At 43.1% G+C, this 22470-nt stretch overlaps 1 protein-coding gene across 1 annotated transcript; it reads left to right on the forward strand.

Annotated features, from left to right (window-relative positions):
• Window positions 1-217: 217 nt before the first annotated feature.
• On the forward strand, window positions 218-19760 carry LOC311237346 (protein FAM163B-like; the record flags this gene model as incomplete). Its single annotated transcript, XM_084325167.1, has 2 exons — window positions 218-310; window positions 19302-19760. 2 exons carry the CDS (start codon window positions 218-220, stop codon window positions 19758-19760), a joined length of 552 nt encoding a protein of 183 aa, XP_084181293.1.
• Between the last annotated feature and the right edge of the window lie 2710 nt (window positions 19761-22470).

Raw genomic sequence — 22470 nt, forward strand, 5'->3', positions numbered from 1 at the left:
AACGGATGTTTTCTCTTTTTTTCTCTTCCTCCTCTGCTGCCACACTCCTCTCTCTCCTCCCCTCTCTCACTATTTCACACCCATTTCCCCTCTCCTCTCTCTCTCATCGCTCTCCCTCCTCCCCTCTCTCATCCCTCTTCTATCCCATCCTCTCTCTCCCTGCACCCCCCCCCTCTCTCTCTCTCTATCTGCAGGGTGTTGATGGAGAGGCATTCGAATGACAGCCGGGACAGTGGTCATCACAGGTGGAATTCTAGCTACAGTTATCTTACTGTGCATCATCGCAGTACTGTGTTACTGTAGACTGCAGGTAAGATCACTGTGTTACTGTAGACTGCAGGTAAGATCACTGTGTTACTGTAGACTGCAGGTAAGATCACTGTGTTACTGTAGACTGCAGGTGAGCTCACTGTGTTACTGTAGACTGCAGGTAAGATCACTGTGTTACTGTAGACTGCAGGTAAGATTACTGTGTTACTGTAGACTGCAGGTAAGCTCACTGTGTTACTGTAGACTGCAGATGAGCTCACTGTGTTACTGTAGACTGCAGGTAAGCTCACTGTGTTACTGTAGACTGCAGGTAAGATCACTGTGTTACTGTAGACTGCAGGTAAGATCACTGTGTTACTGTAGACTGCAGGTGAGCTCACTGTGTTACTGTAGACTGCAGGTAAGATCACTGTGTTACTGTAGACTGCAGGTAAGATTACTGTGTTACTGTAGACTGCAGGTACGCTCACTGTGTTACTGTAGACTGCAGATGAGCTCACTGTGTTACTGTAGACTGCAGGTGAGCTCACTGTGTTACTGTAGACTGCAGGTAAGCTCACTGCTGGTGGGGGTAGGGGGGTGGATCCCAACAGGGGGGGGGGTTGAATAATTTTGTTAACAAAACAGCTGTATCTGTCAGTCAACACTACTGTATAGGATAGTATTGCAGTGACTTGGATATTCAGATGTCATTCGTCATTTCTTCATCTGCTGGAAATGCAGGGGATACGTTACAGGGAAGTGACTACATCCTACAGCAGATTTTCTTTGACAAAAAGTGACAAGTACAGATTATATTTGGGCCTCGTGGCTGCTATGATATGGTTACTTTAGCAAAAATGGGCCTAGTTATCTATTTGAAACACAAAATATACATGTACATGCCAACTAATTCCAGGGACTCAGTGTAACGTAATTTTAATTGGAAAGTAGTTAAATGAGACCCAATATCTCCCGTCACTAACTAAATCTCAATGTTTCAGCACACACTACATACTCAATAACACACTACATACTCAATAACACACTACACACTCAGTAACACAGTACACACTCAATAAAACGCTACACTCTCACAAAGATAATTGTAAATGCTCTTTTTTTAATGCTCAGCAGTAGTCAGAAACCACTGTGTCTCAATCCCTAATTGTACAATGTGGTGTCAGTATGTAAATGTTTGTTTGAAAACAATAGAATGCAATAGAAAAGTGCAAGGCATCCTTCTATTATTGTGTGCCTAAGACTGTTTAGATTATTAATATGATGATAACTGCATTTCTGAGACAATTGATACAGGCCATTTCCCCCACAACAATTATGACAAACAGTACATTTTCATGATAGGCTATTTTGTATTCCTTGTGTCCTTAATCCACACACTGTAGATTTCAGGAGAAATATCCAATTTCCACCCATGGTTATGGCAATTATATACCTACTGTCAAAAAGTTACTTATTCATCACATTTTCACATTTCTATTTTGGGTCTATGATGGGTTTTGGGTCCTGATACAGTAATAAAGGAACCCACTTGATATATACATACATATACTGTGTACACACACACACACACACACACACACACACACATACATACATACATACATACATACATACATACATACATACATACATACATACATACATACATACATACATACATACATACATACATACATACATACATACATACATACATACATACATACATACATACATACATACATACATACATACATACATACACGCTACACTGTCCACCCATACTATGTTTTAATCTAAGCTAGGTTCCTGTGTATGTATGAACTCACCCTAGTATATGGCACAAGGAATAGCTACATTATACCTTGTGTATTGACACACAAAAAAACGTTATTCAGTTGTGCATCATCGCTAAATGTATGATAGTCGCGCTCCATTATTTCAACACAGATATAAAATTGTTTACCCATCCAGGAGTCTCGCTATCGATAAAAAAGTGATGGCGGCTATGTGGCGTAGTGGGCAAGGCGCTCGCCACGAATGACGGAGACGCTGGGCTTGCCTGTTCGAGCCCAGCGCTCCACATTGCTTTCAGTTTAGCTGGTCGTCCACAGTAATACACATTTGGCCGTATTACGGGGAGGGAAACTGATGGGTGGGGATCGGGCGTTGTGGACAGCGACTCCTACAGGTCGGTTGGTGCGCCTGCGCAGTAGAATCAGGAAGTGTCGGGGGCAGCGTGAGCCTCCCACGCGTTACTCCTCGCCACTGAGAGATCGAGCTGCGCAGGTGAAAAGATGCGACTGCTGTTACCTCAAGTACCGGAGGGGACTTGTGCTATGTTTGACTTAGTCCACATTGCAGCCGGCTTGTGGGAGGCAAGAAACAGCGTTCGTGACAGGGGAGGGTTGAATTGGATGATACGAAATTGGGATGGGAGAAAATATAGAAAATGGGAGAAAAAGTGGATCAAACAAAAAAAATAGATAAGTGATATCAGATGAGGAATACAAGCGTTAGCCTGTTGAAATAAAGCTCCCTTGTGGTTTATTATGTGGTTTGTTATGCTAAACAAAAACCTGGTTTAGCTGAGTCTTCGCCTTGATGAAAGCCCAGGGGAGCATTATTCTGCTATTTGGGGAGCCATCTGTTCATCGTCACATTAGTTCAGTTACACAGTAGTTCCCCTGGGAGTTACATGTTGGTAGGAGGACAGTGTGTATGGAGTTACATGTTGGTAGGAGGACAGTGTGTATGGAGATACATGTTGGTAGGAGGACAGTGTGTATGGAGATACATGTTGGTAGGAGGACCTGCAATTTTTCAGCCCAGGGGAAGACTTTTTATCATTATTTATGTATTTGTTTGTTTTTAAAAGTGCATGGGAGGGTCAAGTAAATTTAAACGTTATTATTTCTGTGTAATTTTGGGTAGCACCACCACCCATTTTGAAATACTACTACACCACCACCATATGAAGTTAGGTTTGGTCAAATAGGTCAGGTCCCTCAAGGAAATAAATCCATAATTTAATCTATTTACCCAACAACAGTTTTACACATAATCCATTGTGGATTTAGGTATTGCTTAAATCGAGCCCCTCGTAGGCAGGTAGATTACTTGAACAATGCTGACTAGATAAGTACTTAATGAGGCTGAATAGATTTTGATGAGGAGGCATTAGTCATTATTTCCCGGACCGTACCTAAAGCCTGGTGGTGAATTAAGCACTAGTACAGGAGAGGGAGTGGTAGCGCAAGCTATGCCAGAACCACCTCCAGTGTCTTGCTATTATTGCCACAGTTCAATTTCATTAATAACAAACACCCTTTATTTTTTTCTCTTTATGTTGTAGGATGGAAGTGTAGCAGTAAACAAAAAGTGCTGCTAGGTTACAAATGCATTATCGGTAAAAATTGTGCACTCGTTGGAATGTTGCTCAGGCAAGCACAATGCGAGAGCCGAACTAACCGTGGTATGATGTTTCCCATATCGATGCTTCACTGGATTCCTGTTCCCGGGAGCCTGTATTGATGTGTGTGGTAACACTGTGTGTGTGTGTGTAGGTGTGTGTGTGTGTGTGTGTGTGTGTGTGTGTGTGTGTGTGTGTGTGTGTGTGTGTGTGTGTGTGTGTGTGTGTGTGTGTGTGTGTGTGTGTGTGTGTGTGTGTGTGTGTGTGTGTGTGTGTGTGTGTGTGTGTGTGTGTGTGTGTGTGTGTGTGTGTGTGTGTGTGTGTGTGTGTGTGTGTGTGTGTGTGTGTGTGTGTGTGCGTGCGTGCGTGCGTGCGTGCGTGCGTGTGTGTGTGTGTACATACATACATGTGGTGTGTATTGGGGGGACTAGCAACCTTCAAACCCTATCAAAACCACCCCACTGAATAACCAATAAATACATATCAGATCTATGTATTTGTCAGCATCAGCACAGTGATATTGTGTTAATATCCGGTGCGTTCGCCCAGCCGCCCCAAACTCTGTTGACATGAACACAGTATTCCAGATAACAGCTCATATCACGTTTAAGATCCTGGTATGCGACGAGTTGTTTATTATGGATCTTCCTATCCTGATGAAAAAATATAAAAACTGAATATTACCTAGTGCAGTGCTTCTCACCCTGGGTGTTGACAGAGTCACCTGGGGAGCAAAATAACTGGTCATGACAACGAGGTCCTCTTTAGCCTTAACTGGCGTGTTTTATTTCATATGTACATTTCCACCACGAGACCTGCTCTCCGTGAGAGCTAGAGTGAGAGAGACAGAGGGGGAGGGAACATTCCCTTATACCTGCTACCTGACGTCAGCTGCTATAGCTGCGTCGCCTTACGCCTATAGCGCCCTCCTGTGGAACAGTTAAAGTGCAGTTATATTCAATCATATTATTACTTACATTTAACACTTTAACACTGGGGTATACAGTATCATGTATATAATCTTTGGTATAGATGCAGTTCCTTGTGGAATAATGACTATTTGAAGTTTAATCGTTAATCAAGTTAAATAAGTGGGGGGGGGGGAGTAGGTGGAAATAAAAAAACGTTATTATATGTGACCAGGCACAGACTCTGGGTCCTTTAGAAGGGTCTTAATAAATGTTTTTACATGATATGAAAGTACAGGTTGATACCTTCAAAATAATACAAATCGGGCGGATACTTTTCAATATGACTTATGCATCATGCTAATAACACACCCCATTCCTGAGCTACAGGGCTTCAAAGAAACCGGAGCCATTTATCTTGCTATGCATAGTGGGTCTCATTCCCGAATGGATTTACGACAAAAAATTTCCTCTTAGGCAGATTTCTGCCCAGTTAAGACATATTAGGGCTGGTAGCGCGATTCCCTAAATTTTCCTGAGATCAGATTTGAGCGTGGCTGAGAGCAGATTTAAGAGTGCTGATGAGCACACTTGTGATTGATTGACTAATTGAAAATTGTATTAACTTGACAGACTGTGTTCTCATAGTGATTCCTTCATGTCAACGCTACAGGCCTCCTTGGAATTAATTACTTAATCACAATTAAAATAAATATGACAATATTTGTACGATAAGAAATTACTCGTTTGATGTCGGAAAAATAAATAATATGGATTCATCTGATCACAGGGCAGCTGGATTAACCATATCTGAACCAGCTATTTTGGACAAATGTATAAAACTTTAATTACTCAGATATTAAAACACAATTATGCAATTATTGGGAAAAGATTGAAAATAAAAATTATTTAATGCCTTCTGTGGAATTTGTATTTCTTATTTGGTACATATCTGTTTTAATGATTAATTATATACATTTGAAAGAATGCAGGTCAACATGCAATATATCCCATTGATTGGTATACAATGGGACAGACCTTTGTTTGATATAGCTATAAACCTGCATTCCTTCGAATATATCATTAATCAATTAAACTTATATTGAAATACACTATATAGCCTATACACCAACACTGAAATGACAGTGGATAAATAAATAAATAAGAACTAAAGCTAATCGTGTGGAAATAGACTGCATTAATATTCCATAAGTCTTGTGTGCGCGAGTATAGCCTACGTATAGCCTACGTGTCTTTACGCCGAAACGTCTTTCTCTGGTCTGCATCCCCTTAACAATTGTGTGTTTTGACCCGTACTGTATTGTACCCATTCTGCAATCTGTTAAATAAAGTTTTCATTCATTCATTCATGTACTGTGTGTGTGTGTGTGTGTGTGTGTGTGTGTGTGTGTGTGTGTGTGTGTGTGTGTGTGTGTGTGTGTGTGTGTGTGTGTGTGTGTGTGTGTGTGTGTGTGTGTCTGTGTGTGTGTGTGTGTGTGTGTGTGTGTGTGTGTGTGTGTGTGTGTGTGCGCACGCACGCTGCGGCAGGTGTACCACGAGCTGTACTATATATGATGCCAATACATTAATCTAATCTAATTTTGATGGGTCGCAAGACTCGCAAAGCGATTCCGCCATTCCATTTTCACACGGCTGCGTCATTAGTTGCCTTATAAGGAGCTCTGGAGGCGTTGTTTTGTATGCAAATGACCTAAACGGCGACGCGCTTTCGCGTTTGAGACATATGCCATTCTCCAACGCAGATATCACAGGTGCGAACGTTTGAGCTACTTAAGACATATTACCAGCGTGTTGAGGACTCAGAGTGAACTTGTCATTGATTCTGTCTCAGTCGGTTCCAAGATAAGTCTTCCAAGAGAACTCTTTGGAAAATATTGGGGAATGAGACCCAATGACTACCCAGAAAGCAATGACTCTAGTCTATGCAACACTAACCCAACCATCTATGAAATCATAGCACTGATTGGAGACAAAATAAGTGATGAGATAGTCAAACAGGTGAAACAATTAAGCTAAATACTTTCCCATCATAATGGACTGTACTCTTTGAAAGTTGCACATTTGTAATAAAAAAAAGTTTATTTAGTATATTTTTTGTTCGCGTCAGATTATTTGTAACATAATGGAGATGAACACTGGTTGGGGGCCCCTCCTAAGAATTATTGCCTAGGGCCCCAATGTACCCTAGCAGCGCCACTGCACACACACAGAAAGGGAGAATGGCAATTTACAAGGCTTTGCTCCCCTTTGCGTAAATTTTTTGGCAGATTTGCCTCCCGAACAATTTAAAACCAAGCGTGAGTCGATCAGAGCTTCCTACACTGGGATATGGTCACTTTTCCGCACCTAACCTTACCATGGTGAATGCGTCATGCCTCCGCGGATTCCCGGAGGTATTGGGTCTCATTCTCCAACGGACTTAAGACAAAATTTGCTCTTACGCCCATTTAAGACATCTTAGATTTTGGGATTCCCCAACCGTCCCTAAGCTTGGATTCGGCTTTATTTTGGAGGAATCATAGTGATTCCTTCATGTCAACTCTACAGGCCTCCTTGGAATTAATTAATCATAATTAAAATAAATATGACAATATTTGTACAATAAAAAATTACGCATTTGATGTCGGAAAAATAAATAATATGGATTAATCTGATCACAGGGCAGCTGGATTAACCATATCTGAACCAGCTATTTTGGACAAATGTATAATTACTTAATTACTCAGATATTCAAACACAATTATGCAATTATTGTGAAATGATTGAAAATAATAATTATTTAATGCCTCTGTAAGATTTGTATTTCTTATTTGTTAAATATCTGTTTTATTGATTAATTATACATTTGATAGAATGTAGGTTATAGCCAACATGCAATATATCCCATTGATTGGTACAATGGGACAGACATTTGTTGTTTTATATAGCTATAACCTGGGCCCCGTTCCATGTACCTGGATAACTGAGTTAGCCGGATAACTTTAGCTGGATAACTGGGTTAGCCGGACTTTCCGGTTTCATGTACGTGGATTTTCCAGATCACCATGCCAACAGATCCAAAAGTTTGAGCCTGCTCGAAAGCAGAGTTCAAGTTCAAGTTAGCCCGATCACGCAGAGCCACGCCCCCGCAAAGAAGTGACAGCTCGTTTCCTGAAACTATTCCCACAGTCTACGATCTGCATTATACCATTCTGAATTACGTTTTTGTGCTCCATTCTTCCAGAGGGGGCTTTTGAAATGTAAAATAGACCCAAAATGCTGATATTAAATTCACTTTGTCCTAAATAATGCACGTTATATATACCGTGGCGACGGTGGCGCTCGCTCGTGCGATGTACACAAAAATGTGGTTATTTTAATTGTAACTGGGATTAAGATGTCTGATGAGATGCGCTGTTTGACGGATTTGAGAAATTGAATGAGCCGTTGACGTCACATGAATGAATGAGGATAAAGAAATAAAACTTCATTCAAAATAAGGAATATTCTAAACACGGGTCTCTCGTTCATTAATGTATAAACAATGAATTTATCCCATCTGGCACAGTGGCCCAGCGGTAGTGCTCAAGCCTGCCAACCTTGCGACCCGGGTTCAAATCCCGGTGTTTCCAATATGATTTTTTTGAATATAATATTAATGATTATACGCCAAAGTAGCCTGGTTTTAAGTTAAAATATTATAAATCTACATGCATTGAGGATGTCATTCTTTATATAGCTCTCAACGTGCACCAAATTGAATTATTCCTATATTGCAAAAAAAAGGAGACAACTAGGGTCTTGAACCCCGGTCGTCCGTGTGAAAGTCAAAAGAACAACCCGTTAGACCACATTGGAGATAAGTTAAAGATTGACTATACATCAATCAATGGGCAAGAGGGCCGTATCGTAATTCTGTATAACAGTTAACTAGTTATTTTCGCTAGCAAGATCTCATTTGATTATTCAATCCAGCAGGCAAGTTTAAAGAAATATAATCTGATTGATTGAGGTAATGAGGGACTTAGAATTAGCCTATAGATAACGCATTTAACTTGTCGGCGAGGCGATTGAGCCGTATTGCAATCTGTCAATAAAGTCTTAAATCAATTAATCAATCAATGCCGTTGAGAATCAGGGTCTCTGCCATCGATACGTGCTGGCTTTTCACCTAAAACGGCCGCGCGCATTTAGCCTGACTCGCAAGTCTGGCTTGAGTTAACGAGACTGAATCCACCTTTGTGAAACAGGAAAATCCCGGCTTCGAACATCGGGTTAACTGAAGCTGGATAATGGACATCTTGATCGACTTAGTTGAACCACGTACATGAAACAGGGCCCTGCATTCTTTCAAAAGCCAAATCCAAGCTTAGGGATGGTTGGGGAATACCAAAATCTAAGATGTCTTAAATGGCCCTAAGAGCGGATTTTTTGTCTTAAGTCCTTTGGAGAATGAGACCCATTGTGCGGTGCGCGAAAGTTACCAACGCGTAGGGAGCTCTGACCGACTCGGGGCTTGGAGACTCATGTGCACAAAAACCTGATTATGATCATGTCTCTACCACAACAACAATAAAAGCAAACTTGAAACTTGAGAGATCTTATAACTATTTTCATGTGGAACGAGCGCTCGCGCACACACACACACACACACACACACACACACACACACACACACACACACACACACACACACACACACACACACACACACACACACACACACAGAAAGGGATAATGGCAATTTACAAGGCTTTGCTCCCCTTTGCGTAATTCACTCACAGCTCGGGCAGAGACATGATCATAATCAGGTTTTTATGCACATGTTTTCAGGCAGGAAAAATTTACATGTTAAAGGACCAGCGTTACTACATGACATTGTCTATTGTCAACTTTGGCCACATATATATACGTTTTTGGCCGTTAACTCATTCGGCGCCAGCTATTAGACGGAGCCTGTCATAGCAAGGCCATGCTTTAAAAGATAGGAGTGTGTCACCTTGTTTGTAGAGCTATAACTATATTCTATATTATAGCTATGGATACAATACTATGGCCCATTTGACATCACCTATCTATTGTTCAATATGTGAAAATGAATACATTTTTCGTTCCCGTGTTATACCGTGGTGAATATAAGTATGGTTTTAGAGCGGTATGGCGTAATTCCCGAAATGCTGAGTTATAGCCTTATATGTCAATTCTACTATAGACGTTGCCATTTCTTGCCTGTACACGCTACTATTCCCAAATCACATCTATGTCATAGGTATTATGTTTCATCATGAATGCATGAAAGGGGGGGGGGGGGGGGGGGGGTTCTGATTATTTGATTGTCAGTAACGGCATTCGTAGTGAACACTAAAAACGCTTATCAGCCCGATCCGTATAAAAGCATTGCAGGATCAAGCAAAAATTGACGTCAGATAGTCCTTACCTGTGATCCGATGTCCATTTTGTCCACGGCATAACCCACCACAACATATGGATCGGGGATATTTGACGCGCTTCAATGGAACCGGGAGAACCGCTCCACTCGGCCGACACGGAAAAGTGAGACCGGAGACATTTGGCCGTTACACAGGCCAAGATACAAGGTTACAAAGGGTGCTCGATACCGCCATCTAGCTGGATGCGGCCGGTATTGCACTTTGGCGAACTCAGACTCATTCCCTATGGTAACACCAAGGTCCCTGGATGAATAATGAATACAAATTTCGAATAAACGAATAAACGAACAAAACCCGAGAAATCTCGGGGTCTGGCGCCCAACCGCTGGCGAGTTAACCCGGCTTATCTCGGGTTTGGCCTCCATTGAGTTAACCGCTGGCACCAAATAACGTATATATACGTGGTTGGCCGTGAAAGTGTTAAACATTACAGAATGTACCTGAATATTTGTGTCAACATTGACTAAAACTCATTGTACCATTAAGAGCCCTCTTCAAGCTAAAATGTTCTTTGAAATGCAGAATTTTTAACGAAGCATTTTTTCAGGGGTATTCAAATCCGGCCCAACGTCTCCCTTCGCTCTGTTGTAATTGACAGCGTGGAGGGCAGAACCAAAGTGTAATGGAGGTCAACGACACACCTCACACTTGTGTGAATTTGTAAACAGGAAGGTGAGGAGCTAGGTTTAGTTGTGCCTTGGGAGTCAGACTCGTGCTCTGCTGAAAAGCTAAAGAAGGCGTATGAAGAAAAAGTATAAATCACACATTTAGAGCAAAAAGACGATAAATAGAGCAAATACATTTTCACAGATTCCCAAACAATCCTGAACAATACACTGGCTACAATCCCAAATCACCTATAGATTTTTCTAAGTTACAGCCTTTATATGTTGTGAACACTTTCTAAGAAGTGATTATCCAGACTCGGCAAGCTACAAACCACAGGGGTAGGGTAGGCAGGGGTGCAGTGGTAATATCAGAACTGCCTGGACGCCACGCGCACTCCCGCGCACGTGCACGCGCATACATGTTCCCTCGCGTGTGCACAGACCAGCTCAAGCAAACCCCCCACAGGGCTTGTATTTTGGTCTTGCACTTCTCTTTCTTTGTTATGCTATGCAAAGACTAGGTGATAAGTGCCGGGTATTTGGCGCACGGCGCGGCAGTAGAGTGAAATTTGTGAACGCATTTTTGTGTGCGCGCGTGCACAGCCGTGCGCGCACTTCTGCTCAGCGAACTGCTAGGATGGCGTGGTACCGAGTGGCAGTGGTGCAGTCGTAATATGGGAACTGCCCAAACGCCACGTGCACGCACGCTCCCGCGCACGTGCATACATGTTCCCTCGGTTGCGCACAGAACAGATGATTATTATGCATAAATATTTTAAATGTAATTGTAGTTATAATTTCTTTAATTGAATTAACTTAAACTAGAAAAGTAAATACAAACTAAATTAACAATGTAACTTAGAGTTAGTTTACAGAAGGACAGTTTCCTTCAGAGACTGAAGCACAACTTAATGTCTCATCCTTCCAGTCGGGACCACAGATCAAGCAACCCCCCACAAGCTCTTCTCGTTGTTATGCTATCGGTATCCTATTATTATGCAAAGTCTAGGTGATAAGTGCCGGCCGGCGTGACGAGTCCAGTGACAATTGTGAACGCATTTTTGTGTGCGCGCGTGCACATCCGCGCACACTTCTGCCTCAGTGATCTACTACAACGGTGTGTAACCGCGTGTGTGCACGACTGCATCGCTGCCGAGTGGTACCACCACTGCATCACTGGTTATAGGTCCACCGAAGACATCTGTCATGAAATATCTCTTGTTTCTGTCACGAGGTGGTGGTGTACGTAAGACCCAATAGCAGACAAGTGGAGACGGCAGCAAGTCCAAGGGTTTTAATTAGGGATGCCCCGATCGATCGGCCACCGATCGTTATCGGCCGATAATCAGTATAAATATGCGATCGGTGATCGGTGATAATGCTTTATTTTCGCTGATCGTCAAAACCGATCGAAAAACATGATCCAATTCTGAGCGGAGATCTCACTCGCTGAGTTCTGTCTCAGACACACGGAGAGAGCAACGGCATCTGCTCCTCCTCCTCCTCCTCCAGCCCCTCCCGCACCCGTGTACTGTAAACACTAGTATAGTCTAGTCTAGTGGGACACTGGGACCTCCGTGAGCTAACGTTAGCTACCGTTACAAAATGTCAACTATTTTGTCAACTATTCACTTTTAGTTTAATACATGATGAGGCATTGTCTAACGGTATCTAGCCGGCTAGCTACTGATAGCTCCTGATATCAACAAATGCTCCAGCAAGTCTAGTAGTGCATGATAGCTCACGCTAGCTCACGTTTGCTCACGTTAGCTCACTGTTCAAAACGAAACGTCCCATTAAACTAAATTGTTCACTGAGGTGTTGTCTTAACGTTATATAGCCGGCTAGCAGTAGCTACAGATAGCTCCTGATATCAATGTCTTATAACACTGATTCGATGCGTATTCAAGCTGAGGGCATGTTGAATGTGATCAATAGGGGCCAGCTGCAGCTCCGGAGAATCCTGGCCGTAGCTGGAGGCTACTTGAGTACACACAGACAGTGGAGCTGTTTGCAGATAGCGAGCATTTTGACTTGTTGCGTGGTGGCGATGTCTCGCAGATAATACAACTACAAGTATGATTATATAATATATATATTTTATAAAAAAATTCATAAAAAAATTATATAAAATAATTTCTTTATTTTTATTTTTTAATCAAAAACGATCGGTATCGGCCGATATGGCTCAAGATGATCGGTGATCGGTATCGGTGGCAAAAAACGTGATCGGGGCATCCCTAGTTTTAATGACACAAGATTGACAACGTGGAACTTGAAACATGGAACGAGCAACATAGACAAAGTAGTAGAGACAATGAACCCAACCGACACAGAGAACAAGATCTACAAGAAACAACACAAGGAACTACAACTATGGATGACAAGACAAACACCATACACTGGGACAAAACAAGCAGACTACAGACACTAAACTGAGAACCTAACACTAGAACAGCCATGGAGAAAATGTCACTGATTCCCGCCGGAATCTAAGAAATATGAGAAAAATAAACAGTGTAAACTATATAATTACCTCTTAATATAAAAATATGAGGTTTACCACGGGTTTGAGTGAAAAAAAATTTACAAATAGAAAAATAATAATAATAAATAAAAATATTATAATTTTTTTCAATATGTTTTTTGGATGGAAGACCCACACATTGACGGCCAAAGAGCCACATGCGGCTCGCGATCCATGGGTTGGCCACCCCTGCGCTAGACACTCGCAAAGTGCTGTGACTTTCCACATATATATTCCAATTATGTGGAATAACGTTCTAATTACATTTTCCTGAAGACATTTTGAAATTTCAGAAACCATGCCAGATAAAACGGGTACTTTTAGGAAAAGTCATTCAGTGACAGAGCTGGAGCTCGACCGAGTGACGAGGATACATTTATTGAAAATGCCTAGGGGTCATTTGACCCCTTCTCGGCTGTGCTAGTGCTAATATATAGTAACTACAAAGACTAAGATTAAACAGATAACTACAAGATAAGAAGAGTAACACTAGACCAGGGGTCGGCAACCTGCGGCTCCGGAGCCGCATGCGGCTCTTTAGCCAATCAGCTGCCAATAAAATAAAAAATTCATATATACCGGTATATATATATATATTTAATATTTTCTTTCTTATTTTGGAGATCGATGTCATACTGTGACACTGAAATGAAAAAATATTTCATCAACTAAAATATTTAGTCAACAAAAATATTTCATCAACTAAAATATACAGTACGTCACACCCCGCACCTCTCCTTGCCGTCTGTAGGTGGCTAATCTTGAGTTTTTCGACCCCCCAGTAAGCTAACCATGGATAAATCCAAAAAAAGGAAAGTCTGAGGAAAATAGAGGGTTTAATTCAGCGTGGACAGATTCATTTGTTTTCACGACTAACGATGCAGGCTTACCTGTATGCCTGATATGTGGTGCGAAATTTGCGAACAACGAAAAATTTACTTTTTATTTGATAGATTTTCCACAAATAAGGGAAGGACTCAAATAGAGCTGCATAGTTCAGGGTTTTATTTCAAAGTAGGTCTACAGATGCCAGTGTTTTTTCTCCTTTTCTGTGTTTTATTTCAAAATAGGTCTACACAGCCAGTGTTTGAGGTTTTCCTTTGTTATAACAGGTAAAAACAGCAATAAAAAGTCAAAATGTTTCTTTTTGGTAGTCTTTTTTCAAAGGGGACTACTTTTTATTTTATAAATGTTCCACAAATAAGGGAAGGACTCAAATATACCTGAATAGTTCAGGGTTTTATTTCAAAGTCGGTCTACAGACACCAGTGTTTTGTCACCTCTTCTGTGTTTTATTTAAAAATAGGTCTACACAGCCAGTGTTTGAGGTTTTCCTTTGTTATAACAGGTAAAAACAGCAATAAAAAGTCAAAATGTTTCTTTTTGTTGCTTTATAATTCCATTAACACATTCCCTGCCATATCTTATGTTAACAGAATTCGGCTATAGGGCGACAATAATGTGGTCAAGAGGCATGGTTTCTATCTTGAGCCCTTAATCGGCGTGGTTTATTATTCACATGGCAGAGCAGTTACAATACAGGTCTTCTCTCACTGAGAGACTAGGGGGAAGAGAAAGAAGTGGGAGGAGACATAGCTATTTATACTCGCCACCTGGTAGTACTCCTGAGTGTCTCCGCCTAGGGCGCCCTCTAGTGGAAACAGTTATATATGCAGATTCAGATTCAGATTCAGACAACTTTATTGGTCCCGCGTGGGGCAATTCATATTTGCAGCTTACAAGCAACAAAGACAAACAAACAACAAAACATCTCAACGACAGCACGGCAAATAAAAAGAGAAACACTCCATGTGATACAATCCAGCAATAAAAGTAAAAGTAAAAACAGACAACCAAGTGCAAAAGGCTACTTAAAATGACTACTGTCTGTGTTTAAAAGTCTGATAGCCGAGGGGACAAAAGATTTGGCGTAGCGGTTGGTCCTACTTGGTGGGACGTCATAACGGCGGCCAGAAGGCAACAGTGAAAACCGCTGAGACAGAGCATGGAGGGGTTGATTTGTGATGCTCGTCCCCTTCTTGACCACCTGGTCCGTCCAGAGAGGACATAGGTCTATCTGTTTTACTCCAATTATTTTGGAGCACACTTTCACAATATACTGTAGGCTGTTCCTATCTTTGATGGACAGGCTACTGAACCAGCAGATAAAAGAAAAAGTTAGGAGGCTTTCAATAAAAGAACTATAAAAAGTGCTCAGGATCTTTGCACTAACATTAAAAGAGTTCAGCTTTCTCAGTAGGTAGATCCTCTGCTGACCTTTTTTAACAATAGACTCTGTATTTAGGTTGAATTTCAGTTTACAATCAAACACAGTTCCCAGGTATTTGTACGATTCAACAGTCTGGACGTCCTCATCGTGAATTACACTAGCTACACTGGCTTGATGATCGGGGTTGTGTCTGAAGTCAATTATCATGTCCTTAGTCTTAGAGACATTGAGGTCCAAGTAATTCTCATCACACCAATTCACAAAGTCGTGAAGTACAGGTCCATGATCAGTTTCGGAGCGCTGCAGTAGAGATACCAGGACAGTGTCATCTGAGAACTTAACCAGATGCCTTTGGTCATGAAGCGATCTGCAGCTGTCCGTGTACATAATAAATAAAAGGGGAGACAAAACGCAACCTTGGGGGGAGCCAGTGTTGGAAATCGACATGTTGGACGTCTGCCCATTGTCAAAGACCTGCTGGACCCTCTCAGTGAGGAAATTTTAAATCAGCATGAGAAGCTGGTGTGGGAGACTAAAATGAGAGTCAAGCCTCTCAATTAAAATGTGAGGCTGCATTTTATTAAAAGCAGAGGAGAAATCTGCAAATAAAAGTCTAGCATGAGCTCCAGGTGTTTCCAGGTGTTTATACACAATGTCCAAGATGAAGAGCATAGCATCCTCCACCCCTTTACCTGGCTGATATGCAAATTGAAGGGGATCTAATTTACCCTCAATAAAAGACATGGTAGTGTTTTTTAAAAACTTCTCAAAAACCTTCATTGCTAATGAGGTAAGCGCCACTGGTCTAAAGTCCTTCAATTCTTTTGAATCTTTTGACTTTTACTTTTAGACAGTTACTAGTGTAAACAGTTATATATGCAGTTAGACAGTTACTAACAATCCTACACAGAACCTCTGCCTTCAACAACTTATATCCATCAATATAGCCAGTCTGCCACCACTGTAAGCCTATGGAGATGTTCACCTTCTTTGCAGGGCTATAACTTTTTAAACTGTATTGCTAAATTGACAATACTATGGCCCATTCAACATCGATTATCTATTGTTCAGGATGAAGGAACGTTATACTTTTTTATTCATACATTGTTGTGTTAATACCGTCTAGGATATAAGTATGTTTTTATCGTTTTCTGCAGTAATTCCTAGAACGTGAGTTATAGGCCTAAACGCATATATAGATTATCGATTAGCGTTTCTCTCCTATACACGCTATATTAAAAAATTCAACTGTATATGATCGTATACGTTATGCGTCATCATGCGCGGAGGAAAGGGGGGGGGGGGGTCGTTTATAATTCCGTGATCGTCAGTAAATGCTTTATGTAGTATGGGTGATATATTGATCAGATGGTTTGCAGTGAAATGAATAAACAATAAACAAACACGTAGTGGGCAAGGCGCTCGCCACGAAACCTGGAGACGCTGGGCTTGCCTGTTCGAGCCCAGCGCTCCACATTTGCTTTCAGTTTAGCTGGTCGTCCGTACTAATACACATTGGCCATATTAGGGGGTGGGAAACTGATGGGTGGGGATCGGGCGTTGTGGACAGCGACTCCTACAGGTCGGTTGGTGCGCCTGCGCAGTAGAATCAGGAAGTGTCGGGGGCAGTGTGAGCCTCCCACGCGTTACTCCTCGCCACTGAGAGATCGAGCTGCGCAGGTGAAAAGATGCGACTGCTGTTACCTCAAGTACCGGAGGGGACTTGTGCTATGTATGACTTAGTCCACATTGCAGCCGGCTTGTGGGAGGCAAGAAACAGCGTTCGTGACAGGGGAGGGTTGAATTGGATGATACGAAATTGGGATGGGAGAAAATATAGAAAAATGGGAGAAAAAGTGGATCAAAAAAACAATTGGGCTGAAAATAGCGTTAGCGTCCTCTTACCGTGCGTCAAAGAGACTGGCGGTGAAATATCCCAAGTATAGGAAGTCGATCGCCTAGGTCCATTTCGGGTTTGTATGTCGCAATAAACGCCGAAATCATATCGATTATTACGTTTATAAAGCGATCGATATGTACTATAGTGTCTGTCGGGAGCCTTGCAACAATGTCTGATGGCCGGATGAATTTAATCAACGCACACCTCCCACTTCCTGTTGTTTGAGTGTAACTCGCCCTACCATCCACCAGGCGGCGGTATTGAGCCGTCGTTGTATTGAGCCGTAGGGTCCAGCTGCAGCGTCGGAGGTGTATATATGAATTATGAATGCCATGGTGAAAAAATGTAATATTGATCTCAATAACGCTGTACAGCGAGATCTGGCGGTCAAAGCATGGCGGGCAATAACGTTTTAAAGCGTTTCCGGCGGTGGATGTGTTAATGCAACAAACTGTGTGCTATAAGTATAAAGTATAATAAATCGCAAATTACTTTGGGTATGCAATTGTCAGGCGTTTTATGCTAAATGTGGGGTATGCTTGGGGATATATAAAACATTATACACTGTGTTATCTTCATTTTAAGGGTAAATAGGTTGTGCGGCTCCCTGAGCATTTTATTTTGTGGGAGGGGGGAAAAGTGGCTCTTTTGATAGTAAAGGTTGCTGACCCCTGCACTAGACTAACAGGGGAACATCTCGAAAGTAATGGAAAAAATTGTATACGAACAGGTCGAAAAGTAACTCGCGGAAAAAAATCTAATCTACGAATTCCAATCTGGCTTCAGAACATCCCACTCCACTGACACATGCCTTCTCTATTTGAACGACCACATCAAACAAGAGGTGGACGCGGGCAAATACTGCGGCATGGTCATGCTGGACCTAAAAAAGGCCTTCGACATTGTCAATCACTCCATTCTGATTGACAAGCTAAAAGCAATTGGTTTTGATAGTCTATCAGTGAGCTGGCTGCAATCCTACCTGGAGGGGAGAGAACAGATGGTGGCGGTAAACGGTACCCTATCCCCCCCCCCCTCCCTGTGGTGTTCCACAAGGAAGCATACTAGGACCGTTACTGTTCCTAATTTATGCAAATGACATGTCATCAGCTTGTGACTGCAACTTGTTCCTGTTCGCGGACATCTCTGACAAGAACAAGTTACCGGTTGAAAAAAACCTCAGCTCGGAACTCGGCAGAATCTGCATATGGCTCGCTGATAACAAACTATCATTACACATGGGCAAAACAGAGTCCATTCTCTTCGGTTCAAATAACAAACTCAGCAAGACCGATGGCTTCTCAGTTACAGTGGGTGACAATATTGTCACAAGGAAAGATGAAATTACATACCTGGGTTCCATCCTAGAGGCAAATCTTTCCTGTGACAAAATGGTATCCAATGTAATCAAAAAAGTCAACCAACGAACTAGATCAGCCTCTCATTTAATGTCACATTATTGCCCCAAATCCACAGGCTTTTAATAGTTTATCGTCTGTGCACACATTGTAAAACTGTAAAAACAAATCATGATTTTCCCAGTAGTACAAGAGACTGACCTATAGCTTGTTGATTGAATATTCCAGGTAAAAGCAATTTGACAGATTATGACTTTTGGTTTATTGTTATTGACACAATGACCATGCATATTTTGGCATTTTGTAATAACATGTGTTCCCTTTTTCTTCCCTTCTCTCTCTCTCTCTCTCTCTCTCTCTCTCTCTCTCTCTCTCTCTCTCTCTCTCTCTCTCTCTCTCTCTCTCTCTCTCTCTCTCTCTCTCTCTCTCTGTCCTCCCCCTTCCCTTTCACCTCTTCCTACCATCATCCTCTTCCTCATCATCTATCCTCATCTAATTCTACCCCTCTCCCATCTGTCATCTGTCCTCATCTCTATCTCTCTCTATTCTCCCTCTCTATCCCTTCCTTACATTCTCTCCTCCCCCCTGTCCACACCCTTCTCCTTGCCCTCCTGTACCTCCTCCCACATCCCCAACCCCTCTCCCGACCACTCCAGTATTATTGCTGTAAGAAGGAGGAGTCCGAGTCGGAGGAGGAGGAGCCAGACTTTGCCGTCACGTCCCGCCTCCCTCCGGTCCACTCCAATCACAACATCGTGGCGGCCTCGGCCGCCGCCTCCTGCGTCCCCAATGGCCCCGCCCTCTTCTCCACCCCACCCCTGGCCAGGAAACTGACCCGCTCTCAGACCTTCTGTCCGTCCTGCACGCACTACGAACTGCCCTTCTACCTCCAGCCTCCGCTGCCTCAGCCGCAGCAGCCCCAGCCCGCTCTGCACCACCACGAGGGGCTGAGGAACGGAGGCGACCGGATCAGCTACCGCAGCGTGCAGCAGCAGGATCTGGACCTGCCGGTGCCGGTGGACCTGGGGAACTACCGCAAACCCATGAACCTTGCCCGGTCGGTCACCATGAGGGAAATGTTCACGCGCAGCTGTAGCATCAGCACTGACGTTTAGCCGGGGCGGGGCGGAGGCTGTATCATCAGCACTGACGTTTAGCCGGGGCGGGGCGGGGCGGAGGCTGTAGCATCAGCACTGACGTTTAGCCGGGGCGGGGCGGAGGCTGTATCATCAGCACTGACGTTTAGCCGGGGCGGGGCGGAGGCTGTAGCATCAGCACTGACGTTTAGCCGGGGCGGGGCGGAGGCTGTAGCATAAGCACTGACGTTTAGCCGGGGCGGGGCGGAGGCTGTAGCATCAGCACTGACGTTTAGCCGGGGCGGGGCGGAGGCTGTATCATCAGCACTGACGTTTAGCCGGGGCGGGGCGGAGGCTGTAGCATCAGCACTGACGTTTAGCCGGGGCGGGGCGGAGGCTGTATCATCAGCACTGACGTTTAGCCGGGGCGGTGCGGAGGCTGTATCATCAGCACTGACGTTTAGCCGGGGCGGAGGCTGTAGCATCAGCACTGACGTTTAGCCGGGGCGGGGCGGGCGGAGGCTGGGAGGGGCTACATGTAGGTCAGACTGGCGTTGGAGTAGAGAACACTCGCACACACATACACACACACAGGAAATATTGGGAGGAAGCGAGAAAAGAGAGATTTTCATTAAATCAATCACACTTTTTAATTTGGCTTAAGTTTGGACTGGTACAGTAGTCTGGCCTGATCTAATTTGCCACTCATACGTATGAAAGGATCAGATACAGTACACCTCAAGGGTCATGATAATTTTCATACCAATGAGAAAGGGATGTATTTCAGATTTGACAGTTTGTGGAGCCCTACAATAATGTCTCAATGTGTCCAACCTCCCCTGGCTCGGGAAGAGAAACCCCACCATGTCAAAACGAGGAACAGGGACCATCTCCCTGCCTTCAGCTGCTAATAACATAACGACAACAAGGCGGATTCCCCGTTCATCCCTCCCCTGACCGATTTGCAGCCTGATCTAAGGAAAAGGGGGGCGGATTATGGATTACGGAATACCCACTCACCACCCATGAGGAGGCTGGAGGAGGATGACAGGATGGGGGTCATTTCAGATGAAGATATCTTAGGCCATAATATTCTAGAACGTTAAGGGCTGAAGGAGCATGGATTCCCCTTCTCTTTTTCTACATCCGTTTTCTAGAGGCGCCCCCGATTTGCAGAGAGACCTTTTACTCTTAACTGCAGGGTGACAGAAACTCTGTTCTGACGCTAACAAATCAAGATGACCACCTCTGCGTTACTGCTGGTGCCAAAGGAGACACAGTGTTTCTATTTGCGTCTCACTCACACAACCGTTGGAACTGGAACAACCGTCATACTGGGATTCTACATCTATACAAAGGGAAACCATTCCGTTAATCTGACATATTCTGAACCCAAACCTGGGTTGCAATAACATTTTAAATATATATTGTAAAAGGGGTGTGTGTGTGTGTGTGTGTGTGTGTGTGTGTGTGTGTGCGTGTGCGTGTGCGCGCGCGTGCGTGTGTGTGTCTGTGTGTGTATGGGCGATTTTGTTGTTTATAAATGTGCCAATTGACCCTAAGCGAGTGTATATGCACAGAGTTGGCCTAACCCCTTCATATGACAAAACCTGCAAAGGTTCACAGTCATTGTCCTTTTTAAAAAACAAAAACATTTAATTTGCTCTTCAGAGATATGTCATGATTACCAAACATTGTTTAAACGGGCTCATGCAGGATGGATGCTCGTACGGGTGTGGCTGGGAGAGGAAACAGCAAAACGTTACCACGGTAACACTTTAGCTTTACCACACATATTATGTATTCTCTATTATGGTTCCTCACAATGTTTCAGATAGTGTTTTTACACCGGATTCCTTGTGTTGTCTCAGACTTTTAGTTTTTATTAAAATGTTTAAAATGTATGGACTCATGGGCTAAAGATTAATTGCGTTGTAAAGACTTCATCTATGAATATTGAACAGAACGTAGCGGACACCACCCTTCCCTTCATTCTACTGGACTGACTCACTCAGACACTTCCTTTCTATGATGTTATCTTTTCTCTCTCTCTCTCTCTCTCTCTCTCTCTCTCTCTCTCTCTCTCTCTCTCTCTCTCTCTCTCTCTCTCTCTCTCTCTCTCTGCACTCGGTTAGCCAGGCCTGGAGGGAGAGTCCATGTTATTCTGAAGGGATAGAGCAGTTGCTGGATTTTATGCCCACGGGCCAAGGTTTTTAATGAGTGAGATTATTTATTGCCTCGATTTAATGAGAGGGAAGGGTGATGGGGAAGGGGGACTGATGGCGGGGCTTGAAGCTGATTGGTTCTCTTGTGGGTTATTGTCCCTTTTGGGTTCCCCGTACACACTATGGGCATTGGTGGATGCTGTTGTTCCTCTACTCTCTCCTCGTCTGGTTCTGCCTTTCTCTCTCTTTCTCGCTGCTCTTGTTTACTCTCTCATTCTCTGTCTTGTCTCTCTCTTTCTTTCTTTCTCTTCTCTCTCTCTCCATTGAACAACAAACACCCCCCCCCCCCAGGATGAAACAATTAGTGACTGATTTTGTTTCTATGGTTTTCTCCCTTTTGTGATGAGCATTCATGCAAATACACACAGACACACTCACACACACACACATGGACTCACAAATACACACACACATACACATGCATAAATGCACTTGTGTTTTCTTTTTGATGATTGTGATCTAACAGTTGCACAGGAAATTTAGTGCCATAAAGAATTCTATCAGAGAAATATATTAGATACTAT

Source organism: Notolepis coatsorum, assembly GCF_963971535.1.
Source record: "Notolepis coatsorum genome assembly, chromosome: 11".
Classification (NCBI taxonomy): domain Eukaryota; kingdom Metazoa; phylum Chordata; class Actinopteri; order Aulopiformes; family Paralepididae; genus Notolepis; species Notolepis coatsorum.